Genomic DNA, 26960 nt, shown 5'->3' with positions numbered 1-26960 from the left:
ATTCGATTCTAAATATATTTAGTCTAATTCGTTTTTCTTTCTTCTCTATTTTGAGAACGTTTGAAATGCCACTTAAATAGATAAAAATCAATTTTCATAAACCCTTGTATATTGATTTGAGCCATTTTTAATAAAAACTGAATCATATTACTAGATATAAAATTACCATTGCAAAGTTCATTAGTTCTATAATTCATTTTCATAAACTATATTTGGTGAATAAAAGCAAAAGTATTTATACTGGTCAAAGCGTGGAGAACATCTCCGATAAAAAGTTTAGAACAAACGAAAAGATTATAAATCCGCTAAAAAAATATTTATTTATTTATTTAGTTATTAAATTTCAAAACAGAATAAACATTTGCATCCTAATTGTATGAATGCAAAATTAGAGGTTACAAAATACCTAAAAATAAAAGTTTGAATTTCTACTCAAAGTTCAGTAGAACGATTAGCATACTCCTGAACCAATGCTCCAAACAAAGATGCTCTCTCCAGAAGATGAGAAGGCTTGTCAAACTCCTTCGCCATTCCTATAAACATGGATACAATATATCGTCAAAACATGACCATAAAAAAAAAACAAAAAAAAAAAAAACAACAAATCTTCGACGCAGAGATCAAAGTATACGAACCTGCATCAATGACCAAAACTCTGTCACAGTCCATTACTGTGGGTATCCTGTGAGCAATGCTTATAATAGTGCATGAAGCGAAGTCCTCCCGGATGATTTTCTGTATCACCCCATCTGTTTGTGAATCCACTGATGCGGTTGCTTCGTCCATGAACAGAAGCCGGCTTCTTTTTAGCATCACTCGTCCTAAGCACAGCAGTTGCCTCTGCCCGACACTCCAGTTGTCGCCACTGTCCACGACTAAAAATCGAGGGAAATGGTAATTGAAAATTCAAGTTTCTTACCAAAAAACATGTTCACCATAAACTTGTTTGTGTGATAAGAAAAAATTTTGTACATACCAGCTGAATCTAGTTTCCCTGGTTTTGCAGACACCACATCCTTAAGTTGGCAACGATCAAGACTCTGCGTAAACAAAAGTAAAGAGCTTAGAAACAATACTAAGATAGCTACCTACTTGTGTCCTATTGGGTACTCAACAACAAAGTAATGCGAATGAGCACATCTCGCGGTACCAAAACCCATAAATAATAAACCTTTAGCTGATAGTAAAAAAATTATCCAAATCTTTTAAATAGTATAGGAAATAAAGAGCCATGCTTTGAACGGTAGGCGGCCACATCTGATGATGAGGTAATAGTTGCTCCTTGACGCAAGTTTGTAAAATCAGCATTCTTATTATCAAAATAATAATAGCGTCAGCAAAAATGGCTTGACTACCTTCCATATTTCATCATCTGAGTAAATTCCGGTGGGATCAATATTGCTTCTCACGGTTCCTTCGAAAAGCACAGGTTCTTGAGGAATGATTCCAAATCGGGACCTAAGATCATGAAGCCCCAATGCCGAAATGTCAATGCCATCAATGATAATTTGTCCTCCTGATGGTTCCACCAATCGAAACAAAACCTGGATCAGAGTTGATTTCCCGCCTCCTGTGCGACCAACAACACCTATCTTCTCACCCCCAAATATGCTTAGAGTTATTCCTTTCAGAACTAAGGGTGTATCTGGCCGGTATCTCACCTGTGCATCAACAATTCCAACACATCCACACATTGGAGTATCGATAATGAAATTGCGTGTTTGAAACTTAAATGACAGAATCGGCAACATTTACCTGCACGTTTTTGAGATCAACATTGCCATTTGTCGGCCAACTGATCGGAGGAAGAAAGCTCATGTTCTTCCATTCTGCCTCTGAGGGTATGACAGTGAATTGTTTAATCCTTTCCACAGATACCATCCTATTTTCCAAATAGCAACTTGCATACACAGCCCAGTATAGCACGGAATTCAGGGACAAACCGTACGAGAGAGATAAGCCAACATTCTCTGAAATTTTAAGCAAGTTAGATCCCACAATATCAAATTTGGAACATCAAAAACTTTTCTTGAATTTCTACGGCAACAGACCTGGCTTGATGATGCTGCTAGGTAAAACAATCATAAAAACTGCAGACACGCATAGGATGAAGCATCCCATTAATTCTAAACGAAATCCCAACCACTCATTGGATCCATTATTGTGAAAATCCATACGTATATTTGCATTGACACGATTCACATTCTCCTGGCAAAATCTTTCCTGCTTTCTGAAACAACGAATAGTCATAACCCCTGTAATGCTCTCTGAGAAATGATGAATCACAGGTGCCTTGGTAATGGAATCCAATCGAGTAACTTCCCGGGATGTAGAAAGAAAATACCCCTGAAAGCAATATAAAAATTTCAATTTTAGATAGTAATTTCACTGATGAAAGTATGCATAAGGCAAGAAGTTTCGACTGTTAGAAAAAGGGCATTACCCGATACCAGATATTTAGCCAAGCAAGTGGAATCAAAAGGATTGCAGTTGGCCAAGCATACTGGCAGGTAATGATGATGATACTGAGAAGGGTAAAGTACATCGCAACAGTCATACTCATAAAGAAAGGTATCAATATATCCACGTTCGTCTGATCACTTGATGCCTGCACAAGTAGAAAAGGCAGGTTATAATGCATCTTCGCTAAATCAATCTTCAGCTGATTAAATTTAATCAACAGAAGATTGAACAGGATTCATTTTAGGGACTCGACAAATTTGGTACAGTACCCGAGTCAGCACTCTTCCAGAAGGTGTAGTATCAAAGAACGACATGGGAGCATGCAGAATACTGTGAAGGATCTGCTTGAAGAAAATCTGAGAGGTTTTTAATCCCATAACTGTAACTATAATACTTCTCACAACAATCAATAAAAACGCGATGACAGCAATCATAATGTAAACTTCAATGAACACAGAAGGGTTGAATGACGCTGCACGTTTTTCCGAAGTTTCGTAGGCCAACCAATAGTCATTTGCCATCAATGAACCTTGCCATACCAGAGACAAAAACAACACAACAATGACTCCAAACCATCCAGAGTATTCCGTGCAATATAGCTTGTAGACATGTAAACCAACTCGTCCTGTTTCCCTTTCTTCTTCTTTGATAAGTTTAGAACTTCCCTGATTTTGCGTGGATCGTTCTTCCGTATGATTTTCACCATTTTCTTCTCCATGTTTGAAAGATTTCTGAGTAGATATCTTTGGGGAAGTTTTGTTATCTTCATTTGTTTCCACGTCGACAAGTTCCATAGCAGCATCATGCGCCGTTACTAAAACTTTAAAATCCATTCCCGATTCTAGTAGGTCATCATACTTTCCAGACTGAACAATCGACCCTTCTCTCATAACCTGGGTTTAAGAACCCATAGTCAAGTGTAAGATTTTCACACATAGTCGAAAATTCTAAATATATTTATAAAAGGGATGCTTTTTACGTACTAGGATCTGATCAACATTATGCAAGAAATCTACTTGGTGGGTAACAAGTATAATGGTCTTGTCTCTAAAAGCTCCTCTGACACATTCCTGTAAAAATGTTATCAAATTAATAGAAGCATTATATGTCTCACAAAGAAATGGAATTTCATGAATAGTTCCATTTGTAACCTTGAAAATTTCGGATCCTGTGTGAGCATCAACAGCACTAAATATATCATCAAGTAGATAGATATCACAATCTTGATATACCGCTCTCGCAAGTTGGATTCGCTGCTTCTGACCACCGCTTAGATTGATCCCCCGTTCTCCGATTTCAGTTTCATCTCCAAACTCCATCATTTCCAAGTCTTTCTCAAAGCAGGAAACCCTGATAGCTTCCTGGTATTTCTTCCTGTTCATAGGCAAACCAAATAGTATATTTTCTTGTATTGTCCCATTCTGAATCCATGATGTTTGGGAGACATAGGCAGTAGTTCCACATACTCTGGCCTGTTATTCAGGGGAAAAAGAGCATTCAGTTTAAAAGAGTGGATCACGTTATCAACATGCAAGAAATTTAATATTCAATTGATTGCACCAATTGAAAATCGGGTTGAGTTGACTCTTCAAAATTATGGATCAAGTAAAGAGAGGAACCATTCATCTGGATTGAAACGAAAAAGAGGGTGGACCAGTAGCAATCTTGTAATTACTGGTGCTGAAAGAGTAAAAAGTGACACAGGTAATTTAAATGTCTGGAAGATGTGTGGGATGACCACCTTGATTTGGAAGAAATAATGGCAGCAAAAGTTTTAAGGCATGGAAGTAGAATTCTAAAACTGCAGCTTTATATCGTTGAATCAAACAAATGAAATAATCAAACCATAATATAACAAGAATTCCTATTCTTCATGGAAAGCTTATGACTTAGTTTCTAATCCTGCAAAGTGAATATCAGTAATCAATCTTAGTGGGTACTAGGTAACTTACTCGATGATAAATAGACTAATCTAAAACAAAGAATGCAGTAAACTGAAAATCAGATTGTACCTTTCCCGACAATTTATTCATCTCACCAAGAATTGCCGCCAAGAGAGAAGACTTTCCGGATCCCACTGTTCCAACAACTGCCACAAGTTCCCCTTTCTTTATCACAAAATTTAAATTTTTCACCACCTCTTCCCCACCTTCATCATCCCAGCTAAACGTCCCATTTTCCACTTCCACTGCCACATCTCCATCACAATTTTCAACCCTCTCCACCGATTTTTCCAACAACTCCTTACTAATCATGAATCTATCCAGCCTTTCAAGAGAGATCCATGCCTGTGAAAGCGAAATCAAAGATTGCGGAAAAGTCCTAATAGGCTCCTGCAACATCTTCAAAAGCGAAGTTGTGGTAAAAACAGTGCTAACAGATAGTGGAACCCCAAAAAGAATTGCAACCCCAAATGTAATTGCCGCAATAAAAGGTGGTACACTCCACATGACAATGATATTTGCCGCTATAGAATACATGAATTTACATAGCCAACCATATTCTGCTTCACGAATGGATTGGATTCTCTTGTTAAAGTGTTCTTCCCATGCTTGGAATTTTATCACCCGCATATAGTTAAGCATCTCATTAGTTGCTTTCATTCTCGAATCACGGTTCTTCATTATGTTAAACTGGTAGCCATTGTTCTTCTTGGTACGAAATAAGACAAATAGCATGACCAATGCCAGTCCCAAGAGTGCAGCAAATGTGGCAGGACCTAAATATTGATAAAGTATAACTATAGCCACAGTAATCTGTAATGGCATTAGCCACAAAAAGTGAAGCTGCAGCATCATATCCGAGAGTTGTTGAGCATCCACAGCCATGTAGTTTACAATTTGACCAACCCCATGTGCTTGTCTTGCGGAACCTGATAGCCTTAATCCCTTCTTGAATAAAGAAGTAATAAGTGTGGATCGAATAAGCATACCAAGTTTTTGGGTATGGAAGTTAAATTGGTGAGAACTCAAAACTTCCAAGAACTTCGCAACCAGTAGGATACCCACAAGGTAATATCCTTCAAGATAAGAACTCCTCTCCCCTGCTGTGAAATCCACAAACTGCTGTATGAGTACCGGACCAACATACATGACACAAAGCCTTACAACTGCAAGAAAAGCAGTGAAAAGGAATTGTTTCCAGAAGCATCGAATTAGTGTTCTAATAACAGGGTGCTTCGAGTTTTCCTCAGGCTTAGGCCAGTTTCTCGCAAAGAGCTCCGACATTCGTTCGGCTCTGTGTTCCGGTGAAAGGGAAGGTATGTCCTCAACCTTGAGAGGTGATTCGTAACCTTTCTTTAGAAGGGGATTCATCCAAATCCAAAAAGCTTTAGAAACAATAGAAGCCGAAGCATATCCAGTAACATTTGATTTGTCCGCTTCATACAGTTTCCCATCTGCATCCGTAACTGGATCGGAGTCCTCCACTACGATGACCCCAGTGGACCCTTTAACTCCTACACTAAGAAGAACAACAGACAAAGGGAACACAACTATTGAACCAATGTCGTCCAATCTCAAGTCGGAACCAGCTTCACTATAAGAAATCATACGCAAAAGCCCAGCAGCAAAGAAAAGAGCAAAGATAACAGACTCCAAAATCCAGTATATTCGCAGCGTGATCGGATGAGTAACAGCTTTAAATCTCTTCTCATGAGCAATCAGAACAGCAATAACTCCATGAGTGATCGCTTGAATCAACCAAGATAAACCATCCAAAGTTTTCCATGCCTTCGGGGCACTACTCGTAAAAGCAAAAATGCTTATAACAATTGAACAAGCTGCTAAAAGTACCGTAGCTACGAGGCAAATCTTAAACCAAGAATCAGTTTTGACGTGAACCCTCCTGTTACCAAGCAGAGGCTTATTTGATTCAGACTCCGAGTTCCCATTCGAAGTGAATCTTGAATACAGCTTATGGACTGCAAACCCAACCAGAATAACCAAGAAAAGAATGTCCACAGAAGATAAAAGGGCTCTCTGAGGACATGGTGAGAAGAAGACAAATCTTAGCCACTGCACGAACTGAGAGAAAAAGCTGCCGCTCGATGATGGCCTCGCAGTTCCAGAGCAAGAAAGGGAGGTGATCCAAGAAGATGATGACATATTGCCCACAAATCAAAATCCCAAACCACAAAATTCGGGAGCACTTCTAGTTTGTACTATTAGCTCCAACTTTCATCTCTCGCCGACCTGCAACAAGACAAAGCATTTAATGAAACCTGTTGAATTGTGGGCAGACAGCCTCGACCTGCTCATGCCTAATAAATAACGATGATCATATTATATTATAAGATAATTATTATCCTAGATACATAGAATTAAAGATAGATGGGGACATATTTGAGTTCGGGTACATTTCTTCCATTCGGTTCAAGCTGATTCTTTTCTCTCCTTGCTTTCCTTTTCCTATGTTCTTCTTTATTGCAAGATAAATCATCACCCCATCAAAGAAGGTTATAAATCACCAAACAATTATACAATTAACATATTTTGTGAATAAAATTAGTTTATATTAACACAAACAATTCCACTTCTTATATCGTAATACAAGTCAAAAGAACTACAGTATATTTTACATACAATAATCCATGTAAAATGTCTACGAAGGAAACTACACAAATACTAATTGATCAGTGGGTCGCCCGCTTTACTTGACTAAATCGATGGAAACTTTAAAAAGCGAAACAGTAACCAGACTTTTAGGAATCCCTCTTTACAGTTAAAAAAAACAAAACAAAACAAAAAAGGAGATTTATGAGACGAAATGATAAGAATTAAAAGGCAAGATATAACTTTTTCAGCAAAAGAGAACTAGTGCAAACATGAAAGTATCAAAACCATCGTTGAACATTTCAAAGCCCAAACAAAAGGATTCACAACAATGGGAAGCGAGTAAAAGTGACAGTGCAAGTGAAATAACTCATGGGTTTGACGATACGTGTGATAAACTATTACCTGTTGAAAGCATCGGCGCTTGGTCTCCTGGACAGAATCAAGAATGGAGGGGTGGAGAGAGGATTAGACTTCGAAGGACTAATGAAGAACACAAATTTGGACCATTTCTGTGTATAAAAAAGAGAGAGACTTGATGGGCATGAAGAAAAAAGGAAACTTTGCTGGATAAATCCAAATCTTGGACAAGTAAACGAACGCGACCCGAAAGATGATGACGAATCAATCAAACGACGAGATATATTCTTTTAAAAAAGACACTTCACCAAGAAAAGGACGAACACGTATATATTTCTTTTTTCCCTTTTCTATTGCAAGAAATATGGAACTGGTGGATGTAAATCGATGAGGTATAGGAATAAAACACGCATGTTGGGATTGATTGAAATCATTCATTTTCATTTTCTTTTAATCGACATTTGTAATATTCTCGCACCTAATATCTTGAAATTATGCTACATACATAATAAAGTACACGCACGATTACATATTATTATCTTTAAAATATCAAAACTATTTCAATTTTTATCTTGATAACCTTTTCATTTCTGAGCGAAAAAATCCAGATTGAAACGGCGAAGAAGAGGTCAAATGGAAACTCAACCGGTGGTGTTATCAGCAACGCAAGTATGTGATTTTAGCTTTAAATGCTCGTGGACAGCAAGTGAACACTCACCCTTTTCGTTCTTAGAATTACAAATTACAATTGTTTATTTGATTCAAAAAAAACAAAAAGAAAAAAAGAATTACAATTGTATACGTGGATACAAGGTATAAGGGGTACGCATCTTCAGTTTGTAAAAATATATTTTTTTATATTGGTTGTTTGTTTTTTCGTGGGCCATGAACTTTTGTTATATCTTGACAAGTGTTGATGAAATCTTCAAGAACCTCCTTTTTAAATTACAGATCATATATATATTGATGTATATTTATTTATTTGTGTGTGTATGCGCTTGTAAGGCATTGATGGAGTTGTTGGTACACTCAAAACGATTCTACTATGTTTTCGTTGTCCATGGACATGGGCATCTACCGTTGACATGTTTTATAAAATAAATAATTGTCCAAAAATATATATGTATATTTTTAAAATATTTTTTACAAATTTTATAATAAATATTTTTATACAAACTTTTTATAAATACTTGTTCAAACGAAACCTATGCTTCTTGACTTGATGATAAACATTTGATACGACGAGCATGATTAAAAAAACCAACAAAGAAAAATACAAGTAGTGTAATTTTTTTTATTTGTAACAATTGTCTTTATTGAAAGGACAATTCGAATTATGGGGTTGAGTTGCTGAACGATTTCTTAAGACATGCAAAATTTGTTTACTAATTGGATTTTGAAAATGAAATCGTAGATAATTTAGATTTGATCCTTTAGAAAATGGTTCCCTTTTTTTTTTGTTTTTGTTTGTTTGTTTTTTTTTTTTTTTTTTTTTTTTTGCCTTTTTGAGTTGAGAAATTAATTGTTATATTTGAGAACTTTGTATCAGGTAAACTACGAGTTTTGTAGTAGTACCATAGTCCATCGTGGCGACTTGATTGGCAAGGATTTTGATGATTGACTCACTTATATATTTTAATTAATAATTAATAATTAATAATTCATTCATTCATTCATTTATTTATTTATTTATTTATCACCAGGGCAATATTGACTCATATTAATATTATACACCATCGACACGTTTTCCAAAAATAAAACAAACAAAAAGAGTTCGTCATTCATGACGTCAAAGCAATCTACGCATGTTAACTTGAATTGCTCATAGCATGAGCCCATTCATATATTTCGAACAAATGAAGGTTCACAAGAAAACACCACAATATCAAATTGTTTTTATAAATATAGTTTTCAAACACGTTTTTAAAATTATTTTTAAATACCAAAACGTTTTATACAGTATTTGTATAAACACATTTATTTCTAAAAAAATAACTGTATTAAAAAAAACTAATTGAAATTCAAACATTGTGATAATATTTTATCGAATTTCAAAATTGAAAATTTGAACCGAAAATTGTCCTTATCATCATTATTATTAAATAGCATTAATCACCATTATTTCTTTTTTATAGTTACATTTTGGTGATCATTTATTATATGTGTATATATAACATGATTGACTTATCTCATAGATAAAAATTTGTGAAACCAAATAACGGACTTTTTGTAGATTTGAAACATGAAAACGGAGAGCTAAAAGATGAGAACAATTCATGATCTTGTATTAGAAAAAAATAAATCAAATTAATATAAACAAATAATGTTAGAAACTCGTGTCGTCCCATTGTAATGACCACATGTTGTGTACAAAATGTTGCCGTGTGTGACATAGACTCCTCGATGAACATTTAATGAAATTGCATCCCAAATTAATGGCCTTGGGCTCCAAGATAATAATATTGTGTTGAATAGGTGGTCAGACTCAGACAAGCCAAATGGGTCGTAATCTATGGACACCTAAAGCTCCATTTTTTTGAATTAAATAAAATAAATTGGGGAAACTTTAATTTTCCACAACAAAGCTTTTAGGCTCTAATCTATTTCTAGGTGACTTTCATTTTCCATGGACAAAACAAAAGCTCTTCTACTTTGTGCATAGAAATAAAAATATAGTGTTTCATTTGGATGTGCATAAAATCTATCCAAAAGTGGTTCTTGAATTTTTTATTTTTTTTTTCAAAAAATGAGTTTTGTGCATGCGTATATTAGACTCAGATTCTGGATTATTTTTGTTTAATTTAATTGAAATTTAAAAATCAGTAAAATATTGATTATGTTTCGATAGTAGTGATTGTGGTAAAAAAAATATTAGTACTATAATATTTTATTTATCAAATTAAACATTAGTTACTGCTGATTTTCAATTAAGCATTTATAAAAATATGATCTTTTACAAACACCCTCAATTATTTTATTATTCGGATTGCAATTAAATTAAGTAGAATGTGGGTTTGAAAAACGTATGTAATTGATTATTTATTTATTTTTGGACGTCTAGAGCCAAAAATATTTTTTATTCTTGAAAACACTAAAAAAATAATGTTAACCGATCGAACAATTTTCATTATTAAAGAACGTATCCAAAATATATGATGGTGAATTTGAAATTCACACAACCTTTTTAGGTCAAAACAAGTGAGAAGTCAATTGTCAATTCAAACACATGTTGTATGCGTACGAAAGGTGAGCAATTATTTCTTTTTTTTTTAGATAAAAAATGCTTTGATTGATTGTTTGATAATCGTGTGTATTAAACAATTTAATAACGTAAGGCCCCGTGTGATAGCTCGGATTGTCTTCGGATAAGGGGATAATCAAGTGTTTGGTAGCATTTTAACGAAAATAGGTAATCCGTAGGGCCCGTTAAAAAAGCAATGTAGCAATTGGAAAATGCGGTATTGTTGTCCACGCTTCACAGATAGTATTATTAAGTCGGCTGTGTACGGTGCCTAGGACTAGTTATTTTTTGGCATTATTACCCTTTGGCCTAATATTTGTTAACGCAACCACCATCATACTTTCTCATAGACGCTTGTTCCTCCCTCCATTTTTCTCGCTTCGAAGGTCTGAACTCTCTTCGCCCAATCAGTTCTCTTTAGATTTTTACAATGTTCAACAGATGCTAACCGACAAAAGATTGGGCAAGAACATAAAACCAAAAGACAAGTTAACATCAGAAATATCAACAACCGCAGTCAAAGGATTAGGCTTCTTAGAGCTGATGTTGAGTTTCTTCCTTTGCGTGAATACCTCGTCTTCGTCAGCGAACTTATCAGTGATTCGGTTCGCAAACTTCTTCCACCTTCTTCTTACCTTCTTATTTTATTGCGTCGTGCCCAGCGTGAGTCTCGAAATCTGTCTCCTCTTCCGAAACAAGAACATGTATAGGAGAGAACGAGATGAATCGGAAGTCGTCGACTCGTCATAAAAAAAAATGGATTGGAAGGAACATACGAACTGGAGTATAAGATCCAAATCTAGCGCAAAGGTATCAGGAGAGAACAAGATGGAAATCTTCGATCTGGGTAGTGCCGAGAAGATGCTTATTACCAATATCCAGCTTTGTTTGGTTGGGGCAAAATAATGCTAAAGAAGGGGTAAAATGGTCATTACAAGAATAATCACTGATTTTATCAATAACTCAAAAATACTATCAAACAAATAATAAAATTATTACAACTTTTACTATCTCTTATTTTATCCAACATTATATCTATACATTAATACTCTTGTCACACCAATCAAACACTGTCTAGATTAAAATCATGACTCTCTTTCTTCACGTGTCTGCTTTCGGATTTGGCTAGATTTCCGCTCTACTTTTGACTTGTCGCGAACGTACAGAATTTATATTGAACAAAATTGAAATTATCGTTGAACTAAAAAAAAGTACCCCCTTAATATGTTTACGAATTAATTACCATACATTCTCCACACACACACGCACACACAAAAAAAAAAAAATCCAAATTAAAAAAAATATTATATTATAAATATAAAATATGAAAAGAATGTTATTTTATGTTAGGGTAATAAACAAATTGAAGAAGTTTTAAACGTAATTTTCAAAATTTATATCTTTATGTAAACAGAGACAATGCGCATAATAAATTTGATTAAGAAAACAAATTTATTTTGCTCAATCTATATTATATCTACACTAAACTATATATTAAAAGAGTAGGTCTTCTGACATACAATTTTACGTGTCTATAGAATATCCTAATTATAAAAAATGACTCGTAAAACTGTTTTGTAGAGGTTTTGTGATATTAAAATGAGTAAAAATCGATTATATATGTTTCTTATTTTACTATATATTATTAACTACAGTAATTGTTTTTCCCACTAAAATATAAAATATAATAAAATCAAAATTTAATAATATATATTTTAAAATTCGACTGATAAAATCTATCGAAAAATATATTAAACACGTTAATTTTCACTGAAATAACAATATAACACCCCTCGTATAAATTTATCGGTATTAATGGGCTCTTGGAACAGACAATTGGCCCATCATCATATTTCAAGCCCAAAATAGATAAATAGGCCTGAGCCGATGCGAATAATCCAGAAAATGCGATTTTACTGTTGTGAAAAAGTAAAAATTTACGGTAAAAAGTAAAAACTCAAAAACTCAAAATTTATCAAATTCTACACTTTATAAAATTTTTCTCTCTTCACAATTGTGTTTTTCTACACAAATGGAGAGACCTATTTATAGATCTCAATTGAAGATTAGTCAAAAATTAATACATCATTAATTACATCATCACACACTAATTTTCAATATTTTACAACTCAATTTTCAACTTTCAACCTTCAATATTCAACAATAAATAATAATATATATTTATATATATTTTCAACACTCCCCCTTGTGATGATGATCATGATAGAATGACTATCTCCATTACGTGTTGTATACTGCCTCGTTAAAAACCTTACTAGGAAAAACCCATTGGGACAAAAACCATAGTAAGAAAAAAAGAGTGCAGCCACGTAAACTCCCCCTGATGTCAACATGAATGATTCTTCACATATTTCGTAGATTGCGCATCCCAATATTATAAATGTGTTTTCTGAATATCGTCGTGGGAAGTGCCTTTGTGAAGAGATCGGATGAGTTTTCACTTGATTGAATGTAACAGATATCAATATCTTTATTCTTCTCCAGCTCTTGAGTGTATGCAAAGAATTTAGGAGGAATATGTTTAGTTCTGTCACTTTTGATGTATCCTTCTTTCATTTGGGCAACACATGCGGCATTATCTTCATACAGTGTGATTGGATTCTTGTCCACTGATAATCCGCAAGAAGTTTGGATATGCCGAGTCATTGATTTAAGCCAGACACATTCACGGCTTGCTTCATGTAGTGCAATAATCTCGGCATGATTTGATGAAGTTGTAACAAGTGTTTGTTTCTGTGATCGCCAAGAGATTGCAGTGCCTCCACGAGTAAATACATATCCGGTTTGGGAACGTGCCTTATGTGGATCAGATAAGTATCCAGCATCAGCATAACCAATTATTCTCTGATTTGTATCTTTTGGATACAAAAGTCCCAAATCCGTCGTTCCTCGTAAATAACGGAATATATGTTTAATTCCGTTCCAGTGCCTCTTCGTTGGACATGAACTGAATCTTGCCAATAAATTTACTGCAAAAGATATGTCTGGTCTAGTGCAATTTGCAAGATACATAAGGGCACCAATGGCACTTAGATATGGTACTTCAGGACCAAGAACAACTTCATCATCTTCACATGGACGAAATGGATCCTTTTCTATATTCAATGATCTGATAACCATTGGAGTACTTAAAGGATTTGATTGATCCATATTGAAACGTTTAAGGACCTTCTCTGTATAATTAGACTGGTGAACAAAAATTCCACATTCTTTTTGTTCAATTTGTAAATCAAGACAATACTTGGTTTTTCCAAGGTCTTTCATTTCAAATTCTTCCTTCAAGTATAACATCACTTCTTGAATTTCTTTATTCGTTCCAATGATGTTTAAATCATCAACATATACAGCAATAATCACGCATCCCGATGTTGTTTTCTTGATGAAAACACAAGGGCATATTGGATCATTTACATATCCCTTTTTCATCAAGTGTTCACTTAGCCGATTATACCACATTCGGCCGGATTGCTTTAACCCATACAATGATCTTTGTAATTTCACAGAATAAAATTCTCTAGGTTCTGAACTTTGTGCTTCTAGCATCTTAAATCCTTCAGGGATTTTCATGTATATATCACTATCAAGTGATCCGTATAAATAAGCTGTAACAACATCCATTAGACGCATGTCCAAGTTTTCAGACACTGCTAAACTGATCAAATACCGAAACGTAATTGCATCCATAACAGGAGAATATGTTTCTTCATAATCAATTCCAGGTCTTTGAGAAAAACCTTGTGCAACAAGTCGAGCTTTATATCTCACTATTTCATTTTTCTCATTTCTCTTTCGAATAAAAACCCATTTGTACCCAACAGGTTTAACACCTTTAGGTGTAAGGACTATAGGTCCAAAAACACTACGTTTATTTAGCGAATTTAATTCAACCTGGATGGCATCTTTCCATTTTGACCAATCCTTTCGAGTTTTGCATTCACCAAAAGATTTTGGTTCATTATCTTCATTTACGATGTCACATGCCACATTGTACGAAAATATCTCATCAATATCTTGTACATTCTTTCGGTTCCATATTTTTCCAGTATTAATATAATTGATAGAGATTTCATGATTCTCGTCAGTTTGTGGTTCTGACAGAATATTTTCATCATCGTGTGTTTCTTCTGGAACACCATTTTCTATTTTCTGATCATCATTTTTCTCTATGTATTTTCTTTTCCGAGGATTTTTATCCTTTGAACCGATTGGCCTTCCACGCTTCAGGCGTTTTATGACATCATGAATGTCTTCATTTTGTTTCTTTGGAATTTTAACTCGAGCAGGGGCATTTACAGCAGGTATATATGATTTTGTTACCCCTTTTGTGTCTGCAAATGCATCTGGCATTTGATTTGCTATTCTTTGCAAATGCACAATTTGCTGTACATCTTTATCACATTGTTTAGTTCTAGGATCCAAATGTAATAATGATGGTACATACCATGTGATTTCTTTTTCGATGTGTTTCTTTTCTCCCCCTAACATTGGGAAGTTATTTTCATCAAAATGACAATCAGCAAACCGTGCTGTAAACACATCGCCTGTCTGAGCCTCAAGATATCTAATGATTGATGGACTATCATAGCCGATATAAATACCATTCTTTCTTTGAGGTCCCATTTTTGTTCTTTGAGGTGGTGCAATAGGCACATACACCATACATCCAAAAATTCTCAAATGAGAAATATCTGGTTCTTTGCCAAATACAAGCTGCAATGGGGAGTGTTTATGATATGCACTTGGCCTGATGCGAATCAATGCAGCAGCATGTAAAATTGCATGTCCCCATATAGAAATAGGGAGTTTCGTTCTCATAATCATTGGTCTAGCAATCAACTGCAGACGTTTAATCAATGATTCAGCTAATCCATTTTGTGTATGAACATGAGCTACAGGATGTTCAACAGTAATTCCCATCGACATACAATAGTCGTTAAAAGTCTGGGAAGTAAATTCTCCAGCATTATCAAGTCTTATCTTCTTGATCGTATATTCGGGAAATTGATTCCGCAATTTTATTATTTGAGCCATCAATTTTGCAAATGCCACATTCCGAGTGGACAATAAACATACATGTGACCATCTGCTAGAGGCATCGATCAATACCATAAAGTATCGAAATGGTCCACATGGTGGATGAATTGGCCCACAAATATCACCTTGAATACGTTCAAGAAATATGGGTGATTTCTTTTGGATTTTAGCTGGTGATGGTCTTATAATAAGTTTCCCCAGAGAACATGCCTTACACTGAAACTTATTATTCTGAAAGATCTTCTGGTCTTTCAGTGGATGACCACTTGTATTTTCTATAATCCTTCGCATCATTATTGAACCAGGATGTCCCAATCGATCATGCCAATTTGTTAGTATTGAAGAATTTCCAATAACCATATTTGATTCGATTGGACTTATATGTGTATAATGCAATCCAGTAGGGAGCATTGATAATTTCTCAACTACATATTTCTTTCCTGATTTATATGTAGTAAGACACATATATTTCTCATTTCCTTCGGTTATTGTTTCCGTATCATAATCATGAGAATATATATCATTAAAACTCAACAAATTTCTTTGTGATCGTGGTGAATATAAAGCACTATTTATCAAAAATTTTGTACCATTAGGTAACAAAAATTGTGCTTTACCACATCCTTCAATCAAGTCTACAGGACCTGATATTGTATTCACCATTGTTTTTGTTGGTTTTAATTCCAAGAAATATTTTTCATTTCTGAGGATAGTGTGCGTTGTACCACTATCTGGTATGCAAACTTCCAGTGCATTATTTCCATCTTTGATCATAGCATTTTCCATAATGATCTTCAAAAACAATATGCAATAAAATGAATTAAGAAAGATACATGCAAACAATACATGCAAAATATAATATGTTTTATAAAATAAAAATTACATTGTTACATTCTTTTCCCACCAGTATATTTAATCAATATCTTCGAAATCATTCAAAAAGTAGGCAGCATCTAAATTCATTGAACCACTTGCATGGTCAATGTTTTCAGTAAAATTGGTCTCTTTTTCTTTCCCCTTTATTGAATCTTTATAGAGCTTACACAGATGCTCAGAGGCTCGACAAGTTCTTGACCAATGTCCTGGAGTGCCACATCTATAACAAACACTCTCAGTTCTTTTTGGATGATTTTCATTTTCACCCGTATTATCATGCTGCCTCTTTTGTGGGTGGTTCGTGACGTTCCTTTGAGATGAGTTATTGAAATAACTATCTCTTTTATTTTCAAATCCACGGCCTCGACCACGACCGCGATCATTTCTACGCCCACGTCCACGCCCACGTCCTCGTCCACGACCTCGACCAAAATCTTGTCTATATCTTTGATTTTGGTTTTCATTTTTACTTACGACATTTGCTTCAGGAAATGCCGTTGAACCAGTAGGTCTGGACTGATGATTTCTCATGAGCAATTCATTATTCTTTTCCGCCACGAGTAAACATGCGATGAGTTCTGAGTATCTTGAAAATCCACGCACTCTATATTGCTGTTGTAGAGTTATATTTGATGCGTGGAATGTGGAAAATATCTTTTCAAGCATTTCCATCTCAGTAATATTATGCCCACAAAATTTCAGCTGTGAGACAATTCGATACATCGCAGAATTATAATCACTCACCTTTTTAAAATCTTGGAATCTTAAAGTATTCCATTCATCTCGTGCGGTCGGAAGTATAACTTCCCGTATATGCTCAAAACGTTCTTTTAACCCTTTCCACAAAATCATTGGGTCTTTTTCGGTCAAATATTCACATTTCAACCCCTCATCAAGATGTCTGCGTAAAAATATCATCGCTTTTGCTTTATCTTGTGAGGATGATATGTTATTTTCTTTGATAGTTTCGTTAAGACCCAATGACTCGAGATGCATTTCTACATCGAGGGTCCATGGCATATAATTCTTTCCGGTTATATCAAGTGCAATGAATTCGAGTTTCGCCAAGTTCGACATGGTGGTACTAGAAAATAACAATGCATTTTATTAGTTAATTTCCATAAATATGACAATACAAAATAATGGAAGAACGTAAATTACAAGTGCGTATACAAATAGAGAAAAAATATGTGTTGGAAAATCGCTGGTGAGTAAAAGACTCGTGAGCATGATGATCATAGTCGTTATGAAAAATATCCTTATAAATGTCATCATCTCCATCTTCGAAAAAACCGAGGATAAAATATTTTGAGAGAAAGAATGAATTTGGTGTGATTGAAAATGAGTTTGAGTGAACATATTTATAGGGCAAAAACTAGCCGTTTTGTTACCGTTTGTGACCGTTGGGGGTAAAGAAAAAATTGAGTATGTGTTGAATAAAAATTCGTGATAATCATGTAATGCATATAATGATAATCATAATTAAATAATTATGTATATCATATCACATTATTATAAGGTCAGTGTCGTAGACAGCTTTTTATATAATGTTGTGAAATTATACCAATATAGTTAGTATAAAGTCAGGTATAGTATATCATATCACATTATTATAAGATCGGTGTCGTAGACAACCTTTTATATAATAACATGAGATTATACAAATATGGTTAGTATATAAATACACAATAATATATATCATATCACGTTATTATAAGGTCAGTGTCATAGACAACCTTTTATATAATAACATGAAATTATATATTAATATAGTTAATATATATACATAATAAATATATATCACGTTATTGTTTAAAAACCTTAGAGGCTTTTATACTTGTCGTATCCCTTACCGGGAGTGTGGGATGTCGTCTTAACATCCTCCCAGGATTTATAACAAGTTTTGAAAAAAACTTATTTTTTCATAACATGATATTATATATTAATATATACACAATAAAAATATATAAACAGTAAAATAAAAATTCTTACTTGTTGAATATTTTTTACTTCTTCTTGTATTTTGGAGCGTCGGAAAATATAGAGAACCTTCGAGCGATCGTGCTGATAACGTGTTGTGAAAAAGTAAAAATTTACGGTAAAAAGTAAAAACTCAAAAACTCAAAATTTATCAAATTCTACACTTTATAAAATTTTTCTCTCTTCACAATTGTGTTTTTCTACACAAATGGAGAGACCTATTTATAGATCTCAATTGAAGATTAGTCAAAAATTAATACATCATTAATTACATCATCACACACTAATTTTCAATATTTTACAACTCAATTTTCAACTTTCAACCTTCAATATTCAACAATAAATAATAATATATATTTATATATATTTTCAACATTTACGATTTAAACGCGCTTTTTGAGATTGTAAATTTAAAACTGAGCCATTTAATTTATTATTATTATTATTATTATTATTATTATTATTATTATATAATATAAATATATATATATATACAATGTATATATACTGTCACACTCAGCGATAAACCACAGCTTCTAGGGTTTTCAACAGTCTCTGGACTCTTCTAGGCGTTCTAGCAACCAAATTCGAAAAATGAGGTAATTTTTCTTCAACAAAGAGAAGTAAAGATCACGCCTTTGATTTTCATCTTGCCAGCCGTCGTTTTTTTGGACCCAAAGTTGTGTGAGTTGATTTGTTTCCTCCGTGTCAAGATTTTTTTGCTTCAAGTTGTTGATTCTACGACTATGCAGCTGAATTTGGCACTCTTTTGGGTTATTATTCAGTTCGATGTTTGTTAGAGAGGGGTAGAAATTTGGTGCATCATATCATTATCGTTTTGGGTGCTTAGGAAATTTATCTGGCTGGTGGGAGCGAGACATACGTGGATTGGTTCAATTTTGCTTTTTTAATATTGAAGAGGAAGTCTGAAATGGTTTCTTCGATTTTTTTGTTTCGTTTATGGTTGAGCCTATATTGATAACATTTACATGACATTATTATTTATATAATTATATGACACCGTGTGATTTGTACAATTCACGGTGATTGTTATGCGTTAGAGTTTTGTTTATGTTTTTTTTTATGCCATTTAACCATTGGCTAAGAGAATTTCTATTCCATAGTCGACACCCCGAGGTTAAGTGGGCTGAAAGAGAGGACAAGGTTTATCTTACGGTGGTACTACCAGATGCCAAGAATTCTAAGGTCAACCTCGATCCAGAAGGAATATTCACTTTTTCAGCCACTGCTGGGTCAGACAATCTTTACGAACTCAAATTAGATCTTCACGATAAAGTTAATGTCGAGGTGAGTTGTGCTGGCAAGATATTTCAGTCGTGCTTTTATAACATGGTTAGAAGTTTCTAGATGATCAACTTTTTAGCCATTGTTAGAAAACTTCTTTTCAAATAAAGGCACATTCTAGAATTTGTGGCCTGTCACCTATTGCTGCTGCCTAGGTATTTTACTGGAGTAAAAACACACTCCATTTCTTCACGATAATAAATGACCCCTTGTGATGTTTTGGGCTTTAGACATGTGTCCGTGGATCCTTATTTATTAGCCCGCTGTTATTTGAATTTACAAAAATAAAATTATGAATCATTTTTCTAAGAACTTCAACACGGATTGTAGAAAATGTGCATAAAAAGTGGTATGCTGACCCCACAAGTTAGATTAATCAGTTTGTTTTAACAAAAGGGAGGCGTGAGTTGGTGTATATTTTTTAATGCAGGCTTATCTTTTGTCTTTTCAATTGAAGGGCTCATTTACCATTTTCTCTAATTTTTATATGCAAATTTCATCTCAAGGTTTTCTACTTTCTTTTACATACCCCATATGACTCTCAAGTTTTATTTACCAGGAGAGCAAGATAAACGTTGGTGTGAGAAATATATTCTGTGTTTTGGAGAAATCAGAAAAAAAATGGTGGAGTAAACTTTTACGTGGAGATGCAAAGACTCCTCATTATGTGAAAGTAGATTGGGATAAATGGGTGGACGAAGATGATGATACCGGTTTGTTTTATTTTTTTCTCTTTACTTTATACAAATTTTGCTAAGATTCTCCGGTGAACAGATAATTTGAATCTGTTTACAATTTGATCAGGAGGGCCTGCTGATTTGGATTTGGGTGGTATGGATTTCTCTGTAAGTTTCTGCATCTGTTCCCAGGCGTTATACTTGGTTTCCTTTGTTAATATTTTAATGCTTTTGTTCTTCACAATTCTACAGAAATTCGGTGACATGGGTGGCATGGGAGGACCTGATGAATTTGATGATAGTGACGATGAAGGTAGTATTGGTTGCAATTACATGCATTTGTGAAAATGTTGCAATTTTATTTTTTTGATTTGCTTTATTGATTACTGATTTTGACCTCTGTAGTGTTTTGAGATTTTCTTGGATTGGTGGATGGAGCATTACATGATTTAAGTTTTTGTGCATGGTGATGGTAGAAGTTTTGTTCCGACTGTACATGAATATCATTTAGACTTCATACAAAATTTTCCTTTTTTGGCCAAATGGTGAAAACTACATCTTTTCATGTTTTGTTGTCCTTCCCTTATTCCATCATGAATGTCAATTGTAGAGTTATTTTCGGGGAATGCACCTCAAATGTAATTATCATCAACCCTTATAACTCATCAGGTTCTGGTATTTAAGATGTCACTTTGTCGGGCCAGTTCACCTTCTTTATATCGCGTGATCTTCCCATCTTGTTGTCGACCAGCATATTCACATGAAATCTCTCATATGGTTCCAGTCTTCTGGTTGTGCTCTAGTTCTTGATTTGTTTTGTTTATTTGTGTCATCTTATGTCTACTGCAGAGGTGGATAAACCCGAAGGCGAAAAAGCTGAAGATAAAGTTGTGGGAGAGGGAGAAGCTGCCGAGGCTAAAGTTGAATCGTTGCAGAGTTCCTAATTATCTAATATCTAGTTTGGAGGACCCCTGTCTTTGTGGTGTTGACCTTTAGAGTCTTGTGTTGCAAAACATGTTTTGTTGACAAAACTATCCATGTTTTTGCTCAAATCTGTAACGAGACACACCTTTTTGGAACCATCTGGGGAGTAAAGCATTTTCCTTGCATGTGGTGTCGCTTGTATTTGAATTCATGGATTGATAAGCTTCCTCTTTCTGCGTTGATACTCCAAGATGATAGTGTATCGCGCCGGATATTTCAGTTGATGTGCATTTTCTACATATGTTTTTCCAATTAATTAAGGGAGTGTAAAATATTTATAAAAGAAAATATTTTCTTACAGGAGTTATTGAATTAGAGAAAAGAAGTGGGTAAGACAAAAATAATCAGACGCTGGCATGTTTAATAAATCAACTATTTTACTGTTAATTTTTCCCGAATCATATTTGTAAAACAGAAAAAGAGTGTTGATATATCTAATCAAAATGATTATGAATATTTTTGTAGATGGTAAACACTAGGGGTGTGCAATCGGTTAAAACCGAACGGACTGAACCGAATTTTTCAAAAACCGAATCGACCGATTTAATTTTTAACAAATCGAATCGATCGAATTTGTTTATTAAAACCGACTAAACCGAGATCGGAATAACCGATTTTTTATTTGTTTTCTTATTTACATGATTTTTTTTAAAAAAATTATATGTATTTTTGTGTGCACAAATTTCTCTATTGAATTTACAAGTATTTTTAGGGGCGCTTGACTTTACCAAAAAATATTTTTTTATAAAAAAATAAAATATTACATGCGCACAAACTTTCAATTGAATTTTAGATGAAATTTTAATGTGAAGATGAAAATAAATTATGGTGTTAGGATTTAAGGCAAAAATTGTAAAACTATGAGATGTTTTTTTGTTGAGTTAATGAGTTAGACTTCTAACAAAATTGGGTATATGTAGTTATAGTCCAACAACAAATAAGCAATTATAGTTAAAAGCTAAGGCCCAATATCAATTTTTTAATTATTTTAAAAAAAATCGGTTTAATCGGTCAAAAATAACCGAACCGATTAAACCGACTTAACCGATATTTTTTTAAAAAATTAATCGATCAAACCGAATAAACCGAACCGAATTTTCGATTTTTTTTCGGTTCGGTCGATTTTCTCGGTTTGATCGATTTTTTGCTCATTTGGATTTAAAATACACAAAAACAATTTTTTTTCAAAAAGGCAATTATCAAAATTTATTTTTTTAGTGACTGAAAATACTTCTTAAATAACAATTAACATAATTTCTACATATTCGAGCTTATTAAGGTAATGTTTGAGAGAGCTTCTAGGAAGCATTTCTCAGTTTTATCTTAACAAAATTTTGAAATTTTGTGAAATTTTGTTGACGAAAAGCTGAGAAGTGATTCCTAGAAGCTCTCCCAAACACTACCTAAATCTTCTCAATTCATTGATTTTTTTCACTGCAAGCAACATATTCGAAAATAGTAGATCATATTGTTTAGTGTTAGAAGATAGATATGATCATACATATAATATTTTTGGGATAAAAAATAATATTTTTCTTCATTCGAATTATTAAAAGATTTTGATGATCCGTAGAACGATCGCTTCGACCAAAATCGCAAGAAAAAAAAACAGTTTTGATGGTTAGAAAATAATAAATAAAACCAGAGATTAGGCATAATATAATATAGTATTTAAAAAATGTTTTAAGTATCAAACATTAAATTTTTATGATTTTGTTAGAAATAAAATTATTATTATTTTTTATAACAAAAATATATACGTTATATTTTCTTTTGTATTTTATAAAAAATCACTTGATAAATATCAAACGGATTTTTATATATGTCCCCGTGCTTTACGACAGTACTAGATAAAATAGTAAGCTGGGCCCAAATCCAATAACAAGGTCCAAAACCCTAATATTCATATTCACTCTCAAACCAGACAGGCCGCTGGAGCAATCACCATGGAAATCGAGGATGAGATGGAAGTAGAAGAAGCTAAATCAGCTCCTAATTCAGCACTTTTCAAGCGGCACGGCCTCAAGAACTCCATTCAAACTAACTTCGGCGATGATTACGTTTTCCAAATTGCTGCAAAGTATGATTTTTTTTTCACTCTCGGTTTCTTTTTCTTTCTGTCGAATTGCATGATTTTTATTTGATTCTGATTCCAAGGAGTTTTCGTGATTTTGACTGCTTTAGGGATGATTGGACGTCAATGGCGGTATCACTTTCAACTGACGAGGTGAAGTTGTACTCACCTGTGACTGGGCAGTACCTTGGCCAATGTAAAGGGCATTCCGCAACTATCAATCAGATTTCATTCGCTGGGCCGTCGTCTCCGCATGTGTTGTACTCTTGTTCTAGTGACAGCACCATTAGAGCTTGGGATTCCAGGTCTTGCCAGCAGGTTCTAATGTTTTCCACTTGCCGATTGCATTCCTTATTGTTGTTACTTTTTCTTTCTTTTTACTGGTTTGGCGTGTGTTGTACTCTTGTTCTAGTGACAGCACCATCAAAGCTTGAGATATATAATTACTTGTTTTTTTGGAATAGAATTACCTGTCGATGCATAGTGTTTGGTGCTAATAGTTAGATTTGACGGCTGAGGAAGAATACAGAACCACTAAATCTTGAAAAAGTTATCTGTTTAGCTGTGCTTCTGAACTGTTTTTTTTTTTTTTGGTTTCCTAAAGAAGCTGTGGTAGTTCTATGTGGGAACCTGGTAGTCAAAGAAAACATCTTTTTTATTTTTTATTTTCTATTTTTGTTACAAATAAGCTGAATTTGGACTTCTTTAATGTCCATTTTAGTAAAAACTTACATCGATTTCATCAACTGCTTCAAAGCACCTTTTATATTGTTGCCTCGTTGTCTAAATTTCTGAACTCAAACACAAGTTCTGATATATTTGAATATATGTTTTTATTTGTATTCCCTATTAGGAGGATCCAGACTTACTCTGATTTTGGCTTTGCCATATAGGTGTCTTGTATAAGTACAGGTCCGTCACAGGAGATTTTTAGCTTCTCATTTGGTGGATCGGGGGCAAATCTTCTTGCCGCAGGGTGTAACTCACAGGTATTATCATTTTCTGACATTTCCAAAACGTTATCACCATGAGAAAATTGGGTTATTATTTTGAAATGTTTCTGATGTGAATGTTGCTAGCGCTCGAAGGCGCTGCCACTCCTTCAATTTTAGATAGATGTGCTGCTCTCTTGTCTACTAGTAATAATGACACTTAATCTTTAAGGCACGGGGCTTGAACAAAAACGAGTGCTTGAGAGCTGATGGAGATAAGATCGATTCATATATATACACTTACTATTTCATTACATTGCAAAATGGCTGATTTCATGTTGAGTTTGGGAATTTATATATGATATTATTTCAGTTGATTCATCAGTCCATGTTCTTTGCTGCTCACGATTTGGCAACAAACAGATAATTTTCTGGGATTGGAGAACCATGAAGCAGGCCGCATGCCTGGAGGAAGCTCACATGGACGATGTTACACAGGTCTGTGTAGATGCCATTTTTTTCCCTCCTTTTGAATTTTGATTAAAAAAAAAGAGTCGAAGTAAGAGATCAACGAAGGAAGATGATCTGGCCTTGGACAGTCATTGGATGGACCTTAAGAATAGGCCAAATCAAATGATTTTTACATGCTGCATGTATACCTGACAGCATAGTGAATGTCAGTGTACAGAGAGAGTTGGCGAATATGTCGGAAATTTAATGCTTATTTCTGCAATTGTTCGCAGGTCCACTTTGTTCCCAATAATCAAAGCAAACTTGTTTCTGGTTCAGTTGATGGGTTGATGTGCCTTTTTGATACCAGCGGAAACATAAACGACGATGATCACTTGATGTCGGTAAGTGAAATGTCTTTCCTTGGGTTCTCATTTCTCACTGTCTTCTTGTAACCTGTTTTCTTTTGGATGAATATATTAACTTATTGCATCTCATTCACCTTTCTACTTCTTCTCATCTTTACCAAGTTGGAAAAACTAGTTGAAATTTTCCTCTGATTCTCTTCTTCATATCCCTTGTGACAAAAAGGTGTTTAATGTCGGAACCTCAATTGGAAAAGTGGGATTTCTTGGTGAGGCAAATCACAAATTGTGGTGTTTAACACATATTGAGACCTTAAGGTATGTCCAAGCCTTGCATATATAAATATAGTAGCTTCCAGCATGCTGTGAATTTGAACAGGAGTTTAATGCTTACGTTATAAATTGCCTCTTTTAGTGTTTGGGATTTGAATGATGCTCGAACTGAAGCCAACTTTGAGGATGCTCGTATACTGGCCTCTAACAGCTGGACTAATGAGCATGTATGAGGATTTTAAAATGTTTGAATCTTCTATATTATGAAAAAGCATTAGACTTGTATCAACATCTATCACACAAGTGTCATACACGCTTATTTCAAGGAAAATTGGGTTTCTTAATAACACTTGTGCTATTTATAGGTTGATTATTTTGTCGACTGTCACTACTCGGGTGAGGATGATCGCCTTTGGGTGATTGGCGGCACGAATAATGGCACTTTCGGGTATTTCCCTGTAAATTATGGCACAACGCGGAGGATCGAATCCACAGAAGCTGTTTTTCAAGGTGGCCATACGGGTATTGTTAGAAGTGTATTTCCCTTGTCCAGCATTCCTGGCCGGGCTTCGAAAACCAACGGAATTTTCGGTTGGACAGGTGGTGAAGATGGCCGGCTTTGTTGCTGGTCTTCCGATGAGTTGACAGATAAAACTTGCTCGTGGATATCAAATACTTTGGTGGCAAAATCACCAACCAACAGAAGAAAAGGCCGGCATAGTCCTTACTAGAAGCTGGCTTTCTTTTGTTTGCCTCTTATACTGTATCATAATTTATAGTTGTGTAGTTTCTGAGTTTCTTCTTTTAGTTTTTGCCTTCTTTGAATGTACCGTTATTCTTACCCGTGTAATTTTCATATAAAGTTTAAAGAAAATATTGTGGATGGCCATGTACAATTTGTAAGGTACCAAATAATTTTTGAACCAAGCTCAAAAATCCCGCAAATCCCTATCGCACAATTTTTGGTAAGGCAAAAAAAATCACTAATTAAAAATCTAACAAAAATTTCTATGAAATTTTATAAGTCAAATAACAAGATGTTTCTTATTTCCTCTAATTTTCTTCTTTTGGCAGAGAAATAATGCAAACACGACCTAAGATTCCATTTTCTATCGGTATGGGCAGTTGTCAATTGTCATCCATATCTCACGTGCCGGTGTATCCAAAAAAATAAATAAATACATATTGATGCATGTATTTGGATGGATTCGATATCACATGGAAATCCAAAATTCATTTATATTATAGCTTGTCTTAACCAAGAACAAAACCCGACAAGTCTTGTTATCAAATTCCTCGAATCCTTAAATTTTATATTTTTTACTTGACTAAACCAAATCCACTATAGTTAATTGATTTATCGAAACTTGCA

The 26960-nt window shown here is 34.3% G+C and overlaps 3 protein-coding genes across 4 annotated transcripts; 2 read left to right on the top strand and 1 right to left on the bottom strand.

Annotated features, from left to right (window-relative positions):
* Nucleotides 1-301: 301 nt before the first annotated feature.
* Nucleotides 302-7737, bottom strand: LOC140886220 (ABC transporter C family member 4). Of its 2 annotated transcripts, none has more exons than XM_073292727.1 (12): nt 7422-7737; nt 4476-6656; nt 3615-3935; nt 3447-3533; nt 2733-3356; nt 2444-2608; nt 2052-2346; nt 1756-1970; nt 1356-1661; nt 977-1040; nt 636-875; nt 302-533 (listed from the first exon to the last, which is right to left on the bottom strand). In XM_073292727.1, exons 2-12 carry the CDS (start codon nt 6567-6569, stop codon nt 433-435), a joined length of 4512 nt encoding a protein of 1503 aa, XP_073148828.1. In that variant the 5' UTR covers nt 6570-6656; nt 7422-7737; the 3' UTR covers nt 302-432. The 2 variants fall into 2 exon arrangements, with proteins under 2 accessions (XP_073148828.1, XP_073148829.1); XM_073292728.1 differs by lacking the exon at nt 7422-7737 and adding an exon at nt 6821-7026.
* An 11286-nt stretch (nt 7738-19023) lies between these two features.
* On the top strand, nt 19024-21708 carry LOC140891300 (uncharacterized protein OsI_027940-like). Its single transcript, XM_073299738.1, has 6 exons — nt 19024-19127; nt 19653-19836; nt 20393-20546; nt 20638-20678; nt 20763-20823; nt 21360-21708. Exons 1-6 carry the CDS (start codon nt 19123-19125, stop codon nt 21452-21454), a joined length of 540 nt encoding a protein of 179 aa, XP_073155839.1. The 5' UTR covers nt 19024-19122; the 3' UTR covers nt 21455-21708.
* A 1660-nt stretch (nt 21709-23368) lies between these two features.
* LOC140891707 (WD repeat-containing protein GTS1) lies at nt 23369-26477 on the top strand. Its single transcript, XM_073300317.1, has 8 exons — nt 23369-23574; nt 23679-23886; nt 24462-24557; nt 24924-24998; nt 25244-25354; nt 25542-25633; nt 25731-25815; nt 25954-26477. The coding sequence occupies exons 1-8, from the start codon at nt 23441-23443 to the stop codon at nt 26317-26319; spliced, it is 1167 nt and encodes a 388-aa protein (XP_073156418.1). The 5' UTR covers nt 23369-23440; the 3' UTR covers nt 26320-26477.
* The last annotated feature ends 483 nt before the right edge of the window (nt 26478-26960 follow it).

This window comes from Henckelia pumila, chromosome 3 (genome assembly GCF_033568475.1).
Source record: "Henckelia pumila isolate YLH828 chromosome 3, ASM3356847v2, whole genome shotgun sequence".
Classification (NCBI taxonomy): Eukaryota; Viridiplantae; Streptophyta; class Magnoliopsida; order Lamiales; family Gesneriaceae; genus Henckelia; species Henckelia pumila.
The sequence above is the reverse complement of the archived record's forward strand: the minus strand, read 5'-3'. Positions and strand labels throughout refer to the sequence as shown.